Here is an 18,747-nt window from a genome sequence, read left to right on the forward strand (position 1 = left end):
CTATTACTGTGCTGCTACGGGTCTCTTGAAAAGTTTTGGCTACATTAGTGAAGACTGATTAGGCTTGAAGGCAATGCAAATTATTTAACAATACTTTTAGGAGGGAAAAATAACTATTAATGATGTAATATGCTCTGATTGAGGTTCTGGCTGATATGCACATCTACTATCGGGCAGTACATCTCACTTGACGATATGTGTTGGAGGAAAAACAATTGTTTGTATGCATCTGAAGTCTGATTAGTGTAATATGTAGCTAGTGGGCGATGTATGCAATGGAGGGGGAAAGGAACTGGCCACCCTACCCCATTATCTCCTGGCCTATTTGCCTCATAAGTGGTGCCTTCTTAGTATCACTTGTGAGGTTCAGACCTGTCTTCGGACAGTTCACTAAACAAACAAATTATATAATAATAGTAATTTCATCAATTCCAATAATAACCAGAGAATGAATTACGGAATCACTTTGTCAGCACAGACAGCACTATCTATAAATCAGCGGTAAACAACCTGCGTAAAGTGTAGACTTTTAACACACAATCCCAATACAATATTAGTGAAAATATGAAAATATACTATTAATATTAACCCCATCTGGGCCTGCTTATAGTGGCAGCATTATCTTATAAATGGTGAACCATAAGAAATGTCATTAATTTCAGGTTGTTATTCTTTGAGATAATTCAGACAAAAAAGTTAAATACAAGTTTGCTCGTTTTTGCTTCCTTTTCGAGACGAAAATTATTTTATAAGAAACATTTCATACTGTCATACAGTAGCGTGCAAATTAATCCGAACAACGTAATTACTTATGCAAAAACACTCAAACGGGATAAAAAAAAAGGTCATTCATTGAAAGAATTTTAGTTATGTCCTTTAAATGTGCAGAAATTTGTCCTTTAAATGTGCAGAAACTTGATTCGAACAAATGTTCGTAAAATTTCTTTGCTGGATGAAAAGTTACAATTGTTCGGAACAAATGTCTGCACATGGAAAGGACAAAACTAAAACTCTTTCAATAATTTATTATCATGGTAGGCTACACTGCTCTCTTTAACAGACTGAGCATACCGGAAAATAATTCAATGGCTTTCCCAAAACATGCAATGAAATATTTCATATAAAACAATTTTTGTCTTGAAAAGGAAGCAAAAACGAGCAATTTGTACGAAACTTTTTGTTTGAAATATCTCAATGAATAACTCCTGAGATTAATGGCATTATTTACGGTTATGGTTCACCCTGTATATTTTGAAGTTTTCTTCCACTCAACTAGTTCTGAGGATGACTGAAACCCCAGATCACATACATAACAGATTGCTCAGCTTTTATAGGCTTTGACGACAACAGCTTTTTATCAATTTCACTATGCTGCCATATAGCTACTGCATAAAAAGTCATGTTATAACTCTCATTTAAATTGCATGGAACAACTGTACTTCCATCTAGCTGTTGTTCTCAATCGACGGTGGCGATCCTGGTGGTTGTTCTCTTCTACATGTTACTGATTTTAACATGGGGATGGCAAGTCTGTTATATATTATGTGATCGAAACTAAGTCAACTACATAATATCTATACCTTGTTTCTCATATTAACACTAAAAAATCATTACTATAATTAACTTTATTCTTAAGTGAAACAATATGTTAAAAGTGTGTAACCAAGATGTATAAATAATTAGTACTCATTTGTTTTTTGTTTGTTTATCAACTGTCCGAAGACAGGTCTGAACCTCACAAGCAACACCAACAAGACATCACTCACGAGGTAACTAGACAAGGAGCTGTGAAATAAAATTGTATTTGTGTGCATATTGTTACTGATAGAAGTTATATAGGGAAAATAATTGAGAGATTACAGATTGATATTAACGCAGTTTACACAGATCATGCAAGTTTGTCGAATGCGCGTGTTCATGGTCAGGAGCCGATCTGCATGCTCTGTACCTAATTTTTTTAGTAGGTATTTTACGACGCTTTATCAACAGCTTAGGTTATTTAGCATCTGACTGAGATGAAGGTGATAATGCCGGTGAAATGAGTCCGGGGTCCAACACCGAAAATTACCTAGCATTTGCTCATATTGGGTTGAGGGAAAACCCCGGAAAAACCCTCAACCAGGTAACTTTCCCCGACCGGGAATCGAACCCGAGCCACCTGGTTTCGTGGCTAGACGCGCTGTTACTCCACAGGTATGGACTCTGTACCTACTTAACTATATTCATTTACATTCTTTCTGAACCCTAATTTCGTAATAAGAAATCACAATAATTTGGCATGGAATTGGAATGTGTGCGGAAATTAAATATGTACAAACAATAAGAAGCAATGCGATTATTAACGTTTTTATTTTAAATTGACAGCCCTAGTCAAAGAAATCTGACCCTAACAGAGGGCTACGGGAAAAATTTGTCGGCCATTACTCTTCCACATTGAATTTGGATGCCGAATAATCTGTGGAGTTGAATGTGTAGTTAAATAAAAATTCTGCTACTACCAACAATTGTGCTCCCTGCCAATAGTGAATGTTGAGGTTCGGTAAAGGCCAGTCCGCTAAAGCTGAACATTCTTAAAAATCACGTTTTTATCGTTGCAGTGGCATGGATGTCAGTTTTGCCATTTTTAAATATGATATAACTAGTATACGGCTTGTTTATACTCTTGAAACAACTAAATCTGAAGTGATGTTGCAGGGACGCCATTTCAGTTTTTGCTTGGAAGGAGCAAGACATTTTAGAAGCTATATCGCGTGGTGTACTCCCTCCCTATTTACCATGAAATGAATTATTTGCCACACCATAAACTGGGGTGAACTTGATCATGACAAAATACTGTTCAATCCATCCAGGGAAAAGTGGATATTATTTTCTGTAAATTATGCCTAACCATGGGTGGATTTGCCAAATATGGACTTCACGGTTATACTTAATAAAATAATGTGAACATGCTATAAAACATTTTAAATAATTATACAATATAATATTAGAAACCAATGTATCAATGTAATATATTGAAACCTGAAGTAAGCTTACACCTTATGTGTTGAAATCCTTTACTATCTAAATCAATACATTGCAAGTTATCAGCATAAAATAGATTATAGGGCTACATTACCTACAAAGTTACACTTTCTTAAGAAATTTGTACTTTCTGATTGATTTTACTACTTTCAAAATATGGTACTTTTGTTATTTAATTTCATTTACTTTTTTTTTTTTTTTTTTTTTTTTTTTTTTTTTTTTTTACGAACTTGAAAATCACGACATGATAATTTTGTGTCAAATTACATTTCACGTAACATTCAATTTTGACAAGACCAATGCCAAAAAAACTCTGAACAACTTTAAGAAGTAGTTGTTGTTTAGTCAACTGTCCGAAGACAGGTCTGAACCTCATAAATGGTACCAATAAGAAATCACTCATGAGGCAACTAGCCAGGGGAGAATAGGGTAGGTTGGCCAGTTATGAGTGGGGATTTACCTAGATTCAAACTCAACATCTGTTTACGGTATCTGTACATCCAAAAATGGTCAAGAATAGTATTTTAATGTACCTACTTCATATGACAAGAAATTTCATTCTCCATAATTTTGAAATATGGTTTTCTCAATTTTGACCAATACTTTGTTATATACAGCCCATTTTGTCTCATGCTACAAATTTGGTTAAGTCTCTTTAAGCTATCAAAATATTTCTCTCTGAAAGAAAAAAAAAACAAACAAATTTGAATTCATCTTCAAATGTACGCCATGAGAATGAATAAGTACATAGTTCGGAAAATGAACCACAGATGTCAGCATCATACTGGAATAGTTTCAGAGCAATATGCTGCTAGTGGGTTTTGTATTACTGTTAAATTTCAGGCATTATTTTTCGTAAGTTTAAATATTGCATGATGTCTAAGCGTACATTAATGATATCATAATAATCTAATAATCTTGGTATCATTTTAAAGCTTAGAATATTGTGTAGTGGCTCCTGTAGAGATTTTTTAAAATATGTACCGGTACAGTACCGGTATATCTGTTTTTTAATTTTTGCTTATAACTGCTCGGAAAATTATTTAATAATACTTCTATAAACTTGAATGTTTAAAAAATGTGTTAAGAAAATGTGAAACAATTCAACAGGCGGCACTATAACACTATATGGTATTGGTTACAAAACAGACAAGATACGGCATTTGTAATAGTTTAGGTACCTACCGGTACTATCATGTCAGAAAATTTTGGGCTTATTTCTTAAAATATATATATAAACAACTTCAAAGATTTATTTCAATCAAAATCTCTTAGGTGAGACTTAATAAAATAGAAATAGTACTTGAGGAGTAATATAAAAAATAATAATTATACATCTTGATTACACAACTTTTAACACTATATCACTTCGGAATATGTATTATATGTCTTTATTGTGTTAACCAGGTACGGTAAAATTTAACACGAGAAAGAGATATAATACATATTCCGAAATAAAAATTCATAAAATGTTGTGTAAAACACCTTAAATGGGACATTTTCATAGTCAAACCATTTCTCCAAATAAGCCTAATCAACAACTCTTTTATACACCTTGAGGTTAATTTTTTTAATCAACCTCGCCTTCCACAAAATTTTTCAGATCTCTATTGACTTTGGCACAAAAAAGTTATATATCTAGTCTCATCTTCAAACTTTTTTGGTGATCAGTCATAAGAGAATATACATCACATGTAGAAGTTCGTTTTTTTTTTCAAGATAAAAAGTCTTCTGCAACTGAAAAAGTACATGATGGGGGGAGGGGAGGGGAGGGGAGGGGAGGGGAAGAATGTAAGTAGCACCAAGCAACAGTAGGATCTGCTTCATAGTTTAAGAAAATTTCCTCATCACCAATGAACCCCCAGAGCACCTTGCTGGTAATCTCCTCTCCCTCTTTCAAAGAGAACTTCATGATACTCTCGTTTTACCAATTCAAACCATTCTTAAAGTTCAGTAACATTCAGGTCAGTAAGTTAAAATTTGTTGAACACTTTCAAAACAAAAGTGACAACATCAAACGACATGAACTTCAGAAATCATTTTGCTGCATTGTGAACTACGTGACAATGAGAATTAAATTTAAACGTCCTTGGCTGAAATTTAAGTAGTTTCTAGACAATAGAAGTTCCTTGCATATTCTGTTACAATAGGTTTCAGTTCCAATTCTGAGAAGTTCAGTTATGCAAAGAGTTACAGTAAATTCCGAGCATCCATTCACGTCTTCATATACATTACGTAAATAATCATTCACACGAATTCTTTGGATCAAAAAATAAATAAATAAATAAAATAAACATTACTACTAAAGGAAAAAAAAATTGTATTTCCTTCGTATGATGCATTGATGCTAACTGAAGATTGATATGAAGGATCTGTGGTAACTTATTGATATACGACACTTTCAACCAAGGGTGAACCGAGAACATTTTAAAATACTGCTTCCATTTTTGTTCTTCCAAGATGAATCTTAAGTGCCACTAAAGAATTTGCAAAGTTTGAAATCAGAATTAGATGAGTTATACCGGTAGTCAGGGCTGGCTAAAGGAGTGGGCAAAGAGAGCCATGGCCTGGGGCACCAAATTGAGGGGGGTGCCAAAATAATAAAAATCAAATTCGTATTAATTATGTATTTAATGAAATGTTGCCATTTTTATAGCAATAGTTATTTACAGTAGTTGAGATCCTTTATTAACTTATTTGACACTAGTAAATTAAATACCGTAATTAATTTGTTGTACCGGTATCATATATTTGCCTTTGCATCTTCTGCATTCACCTGATGCTTCTTATACGAATTCTGATGCTTGAATTGATTATGTTTCATAAGGTATGAAAATTAAGGAGCAGAAGGGTAACCTGTGTGCAGAGAAGAGATTAGCTTGAGCAAATATACAACTATTCAGTAAACATACACTTCAGAGTATACCTACTCTTTTTTATTTTTTACTGTGTTATTTAATGACATCAATGGAGTTGGTGAAAGCGAGATGGTATTAGGCGAGATAAGGCTGAGAATTCGCAAGACATTCGCCTTACAGTTGTGGAAAACCTCGGAAAAAAAACCAACTAGACAATCAGCCCATACGGAAATCAAACCCATGCTCGATTACAACTTCGGGACAGCAGGCAAACACCCTACCACCCAAGCAATGCAAGTGGCCAACTACTGTTAATCTCTTGGTGAGTGCAAAGCGAAAGTTGCGTTATAAAGTGGGCTATGACAAAATGGCAGACCAATACGAGTATTTATAGTGAAAGCAGAGAAATTATTGCTTCCATTATTGAACAATGTGATGATGAGAAAAAGATGAAACACTTGTTAATTCCGCTAAATAAAGCAACTAAAATAAATGCATCATTCCTCCACACACAAGCACACACACACGTAAGTTGAATTAGTAACTACAAATAATGTTTCAATAATTTATTTTCAATATTGCTTACTGCAACATTTTCAAAATTTACATTCTATCTTAGAATCAAATTTAATCAGTTCACTTAAAATGATAGACCTACATTACCCCACAACTATTAACTATAAATTGAACTTAATTAATATGGCAAAGAGTAAAATCAATAATTAATTTAAATTTAAATAGGTTATGTCAGGAAATGAAATGATGCCTGATGCTTTTTGCACGAGTCCTTATGCATGGATTGGGTACCGGTACATTTACTTATATTTTTTCATAAGTTATGAAAAAGTTGTAAACTTTTTCTACTCCACAATTTGTCAGGGGAAGATTTAAGAATACAATAATTAATATACTTTATCACACATTAATTCTTAGTAGGTTACTATAACCCCTTCAATTCGATGTGAACATCATGGACACTAAGTATTCTTTTGCGATAATACTTTCAAGTAATTTATGCTATTGGAACAATACGTGTGAAATGTATACTCTTGTTTTACATTTACATCAAACTCTATTCAAAACAGCATTCCAATACAGCACTCAAAAGTTCACAAATTAGTAGGCTACAGTACACCCGAATCTTTCATACAACATTGGCTTAGGTAACATGAGAAAAAATTCAGAAAAAAATAAGTTAATAATTACGGTATCCTCAGAAATTATATTTAAAACATGGAAATAGTGAACAATAATGTTCGACTTGTTAGTGTGATCTTGCTTTTTTGTTGACTTTGTCATAAACTTCAGGGAATGCTTTCTTGCAATCCAAACGATTTCGCATTCTGTCATACAGTTTGTGATCAAACATCTGGCGGAACTCCTCCTTTGTTCTGTATGAGTCTGCATACAGCATCTGAAATCTGATTCACATTTCAGGTGAGAAAGACATGCTAATTTAGGATAAAGACTGGAAAACATTTGAAGGTCTATTTCATTTAACTTCTTATTTTGCGACATTAGAATACAACTTACAATACAGTAATTAACTGTAACATGGATACAATTTTTTTTCACAATTCAAACATATTCTTTGTACATGATATTTTTTTAAACAGATAATTTTATGGTGTTGTTAGGCAGCATTGTAGTGAGAACTATCATGGCCGAAGATATTTAGTTGTGCAAAGTCTAGTGTTTTATATCCATCTTATATTTGATGAAAATTAAAGTTCCTTATTTTATAAAAACTTTAATTTTTAATTTCACATGAATTGATATAATGAAGCACATATTGATGACTACATTATATTTCTAAATCAATTCAGAGAACATTTAAGCATCTCTTTCATTTTGGCATGAGCCTGAAAATTCCTTCTCGGTAAAACTGTGACTCCTGTTGAAGTCACTCTCAGACAGTATACTCTATTGTTTCATCGTCCAGAAATCTTTGCCTTTCCAGGTGTTTTTTCAATGACCCAAAAAAGACTAAAATCGAAAGGGATTGGCCTGAACTGTACGAGGAAATTTCCAGAATGTTCCACTGAAAAGACTGCAGAAGTTTCTGTGTTTGAAGTACAGTGTTTTTTAATTGATTATTTAGCGACATTACCAGTAAACCAAATGAGCTACGCATTATCTAGCATCAGTGGAATTGGCCATCAGATTCTATTTTTCCAAGATGAGACAGAAGACTGGCGTGGATTACCTGACACTGACCTTATGGTTTGAAAAAATCTCCGAAGAAAACAAACCAGGTAATCATATCAATCGGGAATCGAACCCACTCATACGTGCAATTTCACAATGGGAGACTAGCTACCTATTCCTGAGCTCCGCTGGTGGGCAAGTGTAGTGTTTGGTCTCGTATTGTCGTGAAGGAAATTAAAAATTCTGAGAAGAAATTCCGATACTTTTCTTTGAATTGCCTTTTTTCGTCGTAATGTTGTGCACTAAGTGTTTGCTGCTGCTGTTGATCAATGCTTCATGAACACAAAAAGAATTACGACATGCACACTCCACAACACAGTGACCAGAACTTTGCAAGTCGAGGAATCTACTACGTGACCAAGGCGGGACCCGTCGTGGCAGAATGAGAACTCCGAGCTCGCTGCATATGTTTACTGCTGGAGTGTCGTCACATCCAATGCCTAGCGTTTCAATCTGGTCGCAATGCCGCGTGTAGGAAGACGTGTGTTTCATAGCCAAGCACGGAGCATTATTTGTAATGCCATAAAGTTTTGTGATGAAGAAAATACAACAGGTTTATTCCTATCTCTATCGAAGACAACAGAGTGTGCTGCAGCTATTGTGAAGTTAAATAAGGAAACAATTAGTAGAATTAGAAAGGAAGGTAAAGAGTGTGAGGACAAGGGTGTAGAAATATCGACACCAAACAAAGTTAGACGACCTCCTGGAAATAAGTTTGCATTAGACGACATGGACAAATGTATCATAAGAAGAGGAGTTCATAAATATTATAGTCTCTACAAAGAGCTTCCAACATTAGGAAAGTTGCATAAATTTTGTAAGAGAGGGATAGGTTTTAAAGGGTGCAAGGAAACTTTACGAAAACTCATACTATCCATGGAGTTTGCATTAAAAAAATGTAAAGATGAAAGGAAATATCTAATAGAACGCTCTGATATAGTAGCACGTTATTTACCTGGACGAAACATGGTTCCATACCCATTATACTGTCCACAAATGTTGACAAGACGTAAACCTGTTAGGAGTTTATACAAATAGCAGTGCAGGTCAACGACTTATAGTAGCCCATGCTGGTGGTAGTGATGGTTTTATGCCGGGTGCTTTCCTCATATATGATGTCCGGAGCCCGGCCATTTTAAAATGCTAAGGTAAGAAATGTATATCAAATGCAATATTGTATAAAAAACAGTACCGGTACCTACTTTAGTTTACGTTACTTTCGATTCATGTTCCCTCCTTTACGAACACCGATGTTGTGGTGTGTTTTCTGAGTAGATTCCTATGTGTGTAAACTTATGATAAAATAAAACTAAACCATAAAGTTAATTATATATACGAACATATAACATATAAAGCGTGTTAATAATAATGAAACAAGAGCGCAGTTCAGCATGTGCTTCATTTTGCATCTGATGCGGACTTTACAGCACGGCCTGTGTTGTGAAGCGAATCGCAGCGCCACCAAACAAAACGGTTCCCGCCTTGGTCGCGTAGTACTTTGAACTTTTTATCTACTGAAGCATTGAATGTTTCCATTCAGTGATGACCATTTCATTTAAAGCATGTAATAGTTCATCTAGGTCTCATTATTGGTAACAATGGTTTCCTGAAACTGTCTTTTATTAAACGGTTAAATATTGATTAACTGTTTGTAATTTGTTCATGCATTATTATGTTCATATTTTTTTGTATTATATATTTTGGTTTTTATTTTGTATTCCTTTTGTTGTCTTTGTATTTTATATACTATCGAATTTCATACAAATTATAATACGATTAAATGAAGAAAAATACATTAAATAATGCAAATAAGTAGCGCAGTTCTGTTCCTAGTAGGGAAAGACAGATTTATCTTATTTTCATAGGAGATGGGTGTGTTTCCATTTTGTGTTTGTTCTACGTAGTATTAAGTGATGTTGACACACAATCCTCACAAAAGTGTGAACAGAATTTCAAAATATTTTTATTTCTATATATAGATTTTTAAGTACTGGTAGAAACAGTATTAAAAAAGGTTGTATATTCTTTGCTCCAATATTTCCCACAATTTCTTATTACAACTCTTCAATATTACATTACTGGTATGGGTATATTTTTATTTAAAAAAATGCATTTGAACTTTTTCTTTGATGACGAGTTATTTCATTTACAGATACATTATTTCACTCAACATGAAGAAAATCAAATAACTATGATAGTTCTATTCAATTTTATCTACTAGTTCAAGTAATGAAAAATTAATTCTGCAGATTTAAATTGAGTTACTTACCCATCAACCTTAGCAACAAAATCCTCAATGGCCCTTGTGGTATTTACTGCATGGTACTGTTTACCGGTATCTTTTGGTACCCCATATACTCCAACATCAACATACAGCTCTTCTCTATCATCAGCTGGATGTACCATTCCCGGATCATTTGGCAAAATGAAAGGACATAACCATACAGGATATACCTGCACAATCGAGAAACTTCTCACTAGAAACAATATCTGCAATATAAGCTACCAGTATTTTAAAACAATAAATACATACCGTAATTATAAAAATAGAAACCTTGAGTTATAATCCTTGAATCCTTCGAGTGCAATGATGGTATTACTTTCACTGTGTTTATTTTCAGATACCGATACATATTACTGACAGTAACCATATTTACAATAATATAGAAAAGAGATGTGGAAATATTACATATTGCACCCACAATCAACAGTTGAACATATATGAAAAAATATGATACATACAAACATACAATATGAAACATACAAACATACAAAAATACACAAAAAAAAAACATATATTCAACTCAAATAAATTTTAAATCATACACAATAAAATTTTATTATACCGGTACCTAATTAGGAAGAGGAGTTACATGAAAATACAGGTTTTTATTAATACATCATATTTAAGAAGTACTCATATATGTTTGCCTTTCGAAAGAAGAATAATCGAATAAGACTAATTTTATTTTGCATATTATCAAACGGTACATCTCACTTGACGATATGTGTCAGAAGAACAACAAATGTTTGTATACCATCTGAAGTCCGATTAGTGTACGGTAATATGTGGCTAGTCAGCGATCTATACAATGGAGGGGGAAAGGAACTAGCCACTCTACCACATTATCTCGTGGCTTTGTTGCCTCACGAGTGATGCCTTATTGGTGTGTCACATATAAGGTTCAAACCTGCTTACGGACAGTTGACTAAACAACAAAACCATATAACTGCCTATTTTGCCATTTTCACATTTTCTTCACATTTTTACGATGAAACTTTAAAAAGTTCCTTGAAGTGAAAGAGATGATTGTCTCGCCACGTTCCAGGCATTTATAACTCCTGGAAATGGCCAAACATTCCGATATGTTTGATTGTTTATGCTTATGGTTTGAACCATCCCCCAAGAAGAAGGAAAAGGAAACTGTTTATTCACAGTTCAGAAATGGACGACTATGGGTAGTTGGCTCTTAACTCCCAGTGATTACCCATATAGGGAAGGGCGCTAATTTGCCTGACTGCAAGGAAGCCTGGAATTCCTAGTACATACTGCTCGTTCCTGTCACTGAAGAACTGGAGATCAGGGTCTACCTTTTGTTGACTCTATAGCGGTACCGTAGTTGAAGATGAAAAAGAGAGGCTGAAAGGAGCACCTATGGAGAAATTCTGTAAAAAATTCATCTCAGTGTGCCAGAAAAATTGTTGTCTAAGTAGGCAGACCATACATACCATTTTAAATGGGACAATACGAGTGGCGTAGCTTCAATGTAAGCTAAAAAGCCTAGCTTCCCCAGTTAATAATAATTTCATAATAAACCTGCAGTTTATGGAGAAAATTATTTATTAATTTTAATAGAATTTATATTTACGCGTTAAATATTGTGATGCGGCAGCTCAGGATGATTTGTGATGCAGCAGCAAACAAGAAGCCTGCACACACTAACTTCCAAGCAGACTGGTTTCTTCTGTGTAATCCACCCCGCAGATTTTCCATCCCTTTCTAACTAAACTACCCTAGTAGCAAGGTTCGCAAGAAGCTAGCTTTAACATTTAAAATAAGTAGTTTCCAAGTTATCCCTTTTCGTCAGTTATGTTCAGTTGAAGTGTTAGTGTGCATTGTGGCTGATATAATAAATAATGAGCGAAATAACAGTTCCTGACTCTAATTTACTTGAATTTTTTTTAGGACAATTGTATTATCAAGACTGACTTACGAACAAAAGTGTGATTTAAAAAACAAATGACCGACTCCCTTGCTGTCAATGAAGGACACAACCAAAAGACAGACGCATACTTATGTAATGATACTAATATTGTGATTTCTCTAAATAGGACAGGGAGTGAGCTAATGTTATACGTATACATATCTATTTGTTAAGAGATATGTGTAAACCATGAAATCATATTTTACTACATATCATTTGAGGTCATGCCTTATTGGCGTTACGCTGTTCCAACCAATCTTCGACTGCTGACTTGAAATTGACTACTATTTATTTTAAGACTGTATTTTTGTAATACGTTTTCTCATATTGCATGAAAGACAACTTGAGTTAGCTTCCCCTGCTCAAAATTTCATGCTACGCCACTGGACAATACCGTTATTTTCCTATATCCCAGCGACCCCATCGCTTTAGTAAAAATATCACTTTTGTATCTTTTTTATGAAAACTTTTAAAATATGCTTAAATATTGGTCAATCATAACAGTCAAACAGTTGAGAGGGAGAGGGAGAGTCGAAGTGTGTGTATGTATAGGTGGAATTGAAGTGCACCACTTTAAAAGGAACATACCGGTACACCAACAATATTACTTTTAGTACGACAAAATATTAATTGATTATATGTGTGAGAAACATACTTCTTTAATGAATAAGCATTCGACTTCATCTTTATAGAAGCCAAACAATGCGAGGCAAATACACAGCTTACCTGGACAGCATTGTGGAAGTTCATGATGGATTCTTTCAAGGACTTCACTGGTACTAACAAATCTTGAATGATGTGATTGTTTTCGTAGAGATTTGTTATTGCTTTCGTTTCAGTCACCTTCAGTAGAGATACCTTTGGTGGCATCATCCAACCCAAGAGATAACGGAATAAAATATTGTTCCCAAAAGGTATTATATTCTGCAAAACACACAACAATGCATTACCAGTACTAATTTAAATGAAACAAAACAAATTCAATTTCCGAACTCAAAAAATGATAATACAAATTATTTTTCTATGAAAGAATTTGACTGAAAATGTTATATTTAAATCATACAAAGAAAAGTAAGTGTCATGTTAGACGACATATTTAATCACTATATGCTTTCCATGTACCTACCTATTGTAACAATTCAGTTCTCTTTTCATACTGCGAACAATATCATTGTTTATATTTTATTTACTTGAAATATAATTTAAAAGACATGTGGGACATAAATGAAATTATAAACTGTGCACAGTGATAGGCCTAATAACATAAATGTTCATTTTTCGGATTGCAGGAAAAAAGGGAATTCATTATAACCACAAGAAGAAATATATTTCTTCTTTTTTCATAAACTGCACTGTTTAAGCAGATTATGTGAACAATACTGTCATTCAGACAAACATTCTGAAACACGTAATTGTTTTTGTAGAAATTTAACTAAGCACAACTGGAAGGATTTGCAAGTGATTGCCAATCTTTAAGAATTAGGGACACTGTAACTAAAATGTCATTTGGCTGATGAGGATAATACTCGAACTAAAACCCCAAGAAAAGTTAGAAACAATTTTATATATAGCAATTTTTTTTTATTAGTTATTTAACGATGCTGTATCAACTACTAGGTTATTTAGCGTTTGTGAGATTGTGATAGTGAGATGGTATTTGACGAGATGAGGCCGAGGATTCGCCATTGATTACTTGGCATTCACCTTACGGTTGGGGAAAACCTCGGAAAAAATCCAACCAGATAATCAGCCCAAGCGGGGATCGAACCCGTGCCCGAGCGCAATTTCAGCCCGGCAGGCAAGTGCCTTAACTGACTGAGCCACGCCGGTGGCCCTATATAAATATATATATATTTAGCCCTATATAAATATATATATATTTATATAGTAATTAGTTTATCTCTGGAATTAATCTTCCTTTTCATAATCATAGTTCGAGACAAATCATGTCGTCCTCGTACCACTCCACCGCATGAAGACAACGCTACTTTCTGAGTGACTTTTACAATACAAGGTAGTTTTATGAGAAAGGTTGCCTTTTGTTCATTCATATTTACAGTGGGTGGTATGGGGTGAGTGCCTCTATTACTTTCTGGAACTAAGGATGTTATGTTTCGTCCCGAAATATATCTTTTCTTGGGTAGGTAAAAAGGCTTTTTAAATCTGTGTATTTCAAATTGTAAACTTCCCCAGCAGAAGTTTTTTTTTTCCCCTTTTTCTTTTAGAGAAGTAAAAATGAATGAACCCCCTAAATATGTAGATTTATGTAATACCAAGCCATAATATGTAATGTGGGGTAAATATGTAAAAATATGTAGTACGGTATCAAATTTTAATATATTGATGGCAATTACAAGATTCACAAAGATTTGTTATTTATATATGGTTAGGCTGAAAGGAATATAATATGTAATTACATAAAATCCGGTCCCTAGTTATCAACGTCAAATAAAAATAGTTTATTTATTACTGAAAATTATAATATTTCATATAAGTTACATCATTTCCAGGTAAATTAATAGCAAATACTGAACATGAACAAAATCCTCGCAGTAGTTGAGAATCAAACAAATTGACAGACAGCATTTCTCCTTTTACTTCATATACCTCTAACGAGAAAGTACCGATAAACCTTACATTCAAATATCCAAAACAGATCACAGTCCTCACCTCAACTTCCCAGAAGAGTGGCCTGGTATGTCTGTGGTAATAATCTCTCAGCGGTATATAATCAAAGCCAGAGCCTTTCTTCAAGAACTTCCTCACGTGAGTGAAAAACCATGGCTTGTGCCACTTTCCGATTTCATTAAGCTGCAACAGGACAAACTCAAAGTGTGAATTATCCATTCTAACAATAATACAATCTATGACAGAAATAGAAATAAGAACAATGAGACAGAGTGATAATAAAAAAACTTACATTAATGATATGACTAATAAATTTGGACTACCGACAATGGTGAGATTTACCATGCTACGACCCCTTAAAATATTTATTATTCCTCCTAAATCATCATGTATATTTTAAACTCTATAAGAAATTGTATGTTGAAAATATATCCCAAATTAATTCTTGCAATGCTCCCAGAGAGTGGGCAGAAAAGGGACAAAACCAGGCAAATTACAATTATGTCTACAGTAAATGGTTACTGGTATATTCAATTTGTAGTCTTCCTTCTTCTTCAACTTCAGTAATTATTTTTCCTTAAAGAGTAAGTAGAACTATTCCCTCACTTCATACAGTTTCCAGTCATTGATTTAGTTTTTTAATTAACTGCAGTACGGTACTCAAAAGTACCAGTAACTTACACTGAAAGGCAACTATTAATTTTTGCTAACAATCATACGTGTACTTGAAAAAATGTTTAGACGTTTCATTTATGCACTCCTTGTCGTACCATTTTTTGGATAAAATAATCTAACTTGGATACAGTACTGGTACCCAATGCAAGAATTTTAACAATTTTTTACTGGTTGAAGTGAAAAGGCAGAAGTTGAAAGTTCTGTTTTTAAATAAGATTCTTGACAAAAAAAGGATGTTGTAGGAGAGAACAATTTTGACTAGCTAATTGGGAAAAAAAGAAAGAATATATTCAATAAATTAACAGACATATAAAATTGATTTGCTTAATTAAAGTGAAAAAAAAAAAAAATTCAAATGAAATGCATGGACACGCCACTTATTAAAAGTTGAGCAGAGTAGAAAGAGAAAGACTGTTTGGAGCCAAACTTACTTCTTTGTTCCACCTATTACAGTAACAGAAGTAAATGTAAATACTGTAACTAAGCATCACTTCAAATATAAACGATTTATATGACTTATAAATGGAGTTATATATTAGTTTGTTGTATTTAAAATAACCGAATACATTAAACAGATTTACTTACGTTACTTTATGTACGTTAGAAAATAGAAGCATAATTTATTTCAGTTATAATACAAAAAGGGGTTATGTCCACTAAGAAGACGCTTCACCCAATGGCATTTTCTTAACTCTGAATCCTCTGTAGACCTTCTTCACATAAGATGATAATGCGAATTTGATCATTTATTGATATGTGATTAGACATACTCAACTTGCTGTTTGAATCCCTTGAATATCCCTTGTTTTAAGAGAAATATTGTTTATTATCGTATATTGTTAGAAATAAATTTTGCAACGTTATAAATCATCATGCAACTATAGTTCGTTTATTGAAATTGGTGATTATGATATAATCTTTTGGGGTAATTCACCCAATGCAATCCAAATATTTAAACTACAAAAGAGAGCTATTAGAGCCATAGTTCAAGTGTCTCAAACTACCAGCTGCAGACCATTCTTCAAAAAATTACATATCTTACCATTACCCTGTATTTATATTTATGAAACCTTACATTTTATCAAATATAATTTGCATAGCTTTCCTACACATTCAGGCACACACCAGTACAATACAAGAAATAAAGATAATATTTTTATTGAAAGTTTTAACACAACTCTATATAAAAACAGTTTCATTCATGCTGGTCTTCTTATGTACAATAGCCTACCAAATTATCTTAAAGAAATATCTGCACATCAGAAATTTAAGATAGCTCTTTATAAAATTTTAATCAAAAACTGCTTTTACAGTACGAACGAATTTATTGAAAATTGTCATAACTGAATAGAAAGAACGCCTTGAAAAAACCTTACTTCCTCTTTTCCAGATCCTGACTACGAGAAGTATGTCTTCTCATGAAAGACGCGATGGTTGAAATTGACTCCTGACTTCAAGAAATACTGCAAACAGGACTTATAGCCGAAATCGACGGACCTGTGGTTTTCTTCAATCAAGTTCCAAGCTTTTTATATTTGTATTTGTGTTGCATTTAATTATAGTTATTACTTTTATGTATATTATGTAATTAATTATTAGTTTGTAAATATGGCATGTCCCATATCATGTATATGATCAGTGGATGTAATAAATGATTATGATTATGACTATGGCAACATGATTAACTTCAATAGAGTGGTAAGATATGTGTGTTAATGGGACGACATATATTTTTCGAAGGAAGAAACATTCAAGTTCTCTTGGGTCCAAACTTATTTTGATGTGTACATTAATATTAGAACAAGATATACCAGTACACAAAAATTGCTATGTCACAGTCGTACCGGTAGTGAGGTACAGTATTTGGTACACATTTCTTCTTCTGCAGTGCGCGCGCACGTACGTATAGGCCTATAGATACACACATGCATAGCCTTCCTTCTGTTGGGAAGATCCTTTTTATGACACTGTGTCTTTCAACGTAGGATCTACATTAAAAATGAGAAGGGTTAAGAAATGAAAATCTCGGAGTCAGACTTTTAAAAAATTGAAGAATGTAACTTACGACGACTCGTCAATTGTTAAGTTATTTGGAGTGCAAGACTTACACGATCGCAGGTAAATTATGTACGTACCAGTACTGGTAACAAATATGGTCATCTTTGTCGTGTTCATTATCATCTCATATGTTCTTTAGAACGAAATTATATACATGCACTCTCTGGTATTTCTACAATTATCTTTAATATAAACTCACCTTTCCAGGCTCATATGTAGACGTCATGTTTCCAGTCATAATTACAGCTTCCTTTTCATTGAATAATAGGCCTTCTACAAAATCGTTTTCATCTTTCTTCAAACTTTCTTCTTCAAAAACTTTAACTGCTTCATCCAAAGTATGAACAGGGTGATAATTTAATTTAACATACCTGTTCAGAAACATCCATATTAATATTTATATCAAATGGTTAAGTATATATGTATGTGTCTCAGTGAAACATACAGCAGAGTCTGTATAGGTCAGTTTCTATCAGATGCTTTTCCAATTCTCTGCGGGCTAAAGCAGGGAGATGCACTATCACCTTTACTTTTTAACTTCGCTCTAGAATATGCCATTAGGAAAGTTCAGGATAACAGGCAGGGTTTGGAATTGAACGGGTTACATCAGCTTCTTGTCTATGCGGATGACGTGAATATGTTAGGAGAAAATACACAAACGATTAGGGAAAAAACGGAAATTTTACTTGAAGCAAGTAGAGCGATCAGTTTGGAAGTAAATGCCGAAAAGACAAAGTATATGATTATGTCTCGTGACCAGAATATTGTACGAAATGGAAATATAGAAATTGGAGATTTATCCTTCGAAGAGGTGGAAAATTCAAATATCTTGGAGCAACAGTAACAAATATAAATGACACTCGGGAGGAAATTAAACGCAGAATAAATATGGGAAATGCGTGTTATTATTCGGTTGAGAAGCTCTTATCATCCAGTCTGCTGTCCAAAAATCTGAAAGTTAGAATTTATAAAACAGTTATATTACCGGTTGTTCTGTATGGTTGTGAAACTTGGACTCTCACTGTGAGAGAGGAACATAGGTTCAGGGTGTTTGAGAATAAGGTGCTTAGGAAAATATTTGGGGCTAAGCGGGA

At 33.6% G+C, this 18,747-nt stretch overlaps 1 protein-coding gene across 1 annotated transcript in view; it reads right to left on the reverse strand.

The window, feature by feature from the left end:
* Window positions 1-6,430: 6,430 nt before the first annotated feature.
* LOC138707466 (delta(24)-sterol reductase-like) overlaps window positions 6,431-18,747 on the reverse strand; it is a 31,121-nt gene continuing 18,804 nt past the window's right edge. The window contains exons 6-10 of the mRNA XM_069836948.1: window positions 17,853-18,024; window positions 14,963-15,103; window positions 13,019-13,216; window positions 10,357-10,541; window positions 6,431-7,300 (exon numbers count right to left, since the gene is read on the reverse strand). Of these exons, the coding sequence (XP_069693049.1) occupies window positions 7,144-7,300; window positions 10,357-10,541; window positions 13,019-13,216; window positions 14,963-15,103; window positions 17,853-18,024 (853 nt within the window). The 3' untranslated portion in view covers window positions 6,431-7,143. The remainder of the gene's footprint in view (window positions 7,301-10,356; window positions 10,542-13,018; window positions 13,217-14,962; window positions 15,104-17,852; window positions 18,025-18,747) is intronic.

This window comes from Periplaneta americana, chromosome 10 (assembly GCF_040183065.1).
Source record: "Periplaneta americana isolate PAMFEO1 chromosome 10, P.americana_PAMFEO1_priV1, whole genome shotgun sequence".
Lineage (NCBI taxonomy): Eukaryota > Metazoa > Arthropoda > Insecta > Blattodea > Blattidae > Periplaneta > Periplaneta americana.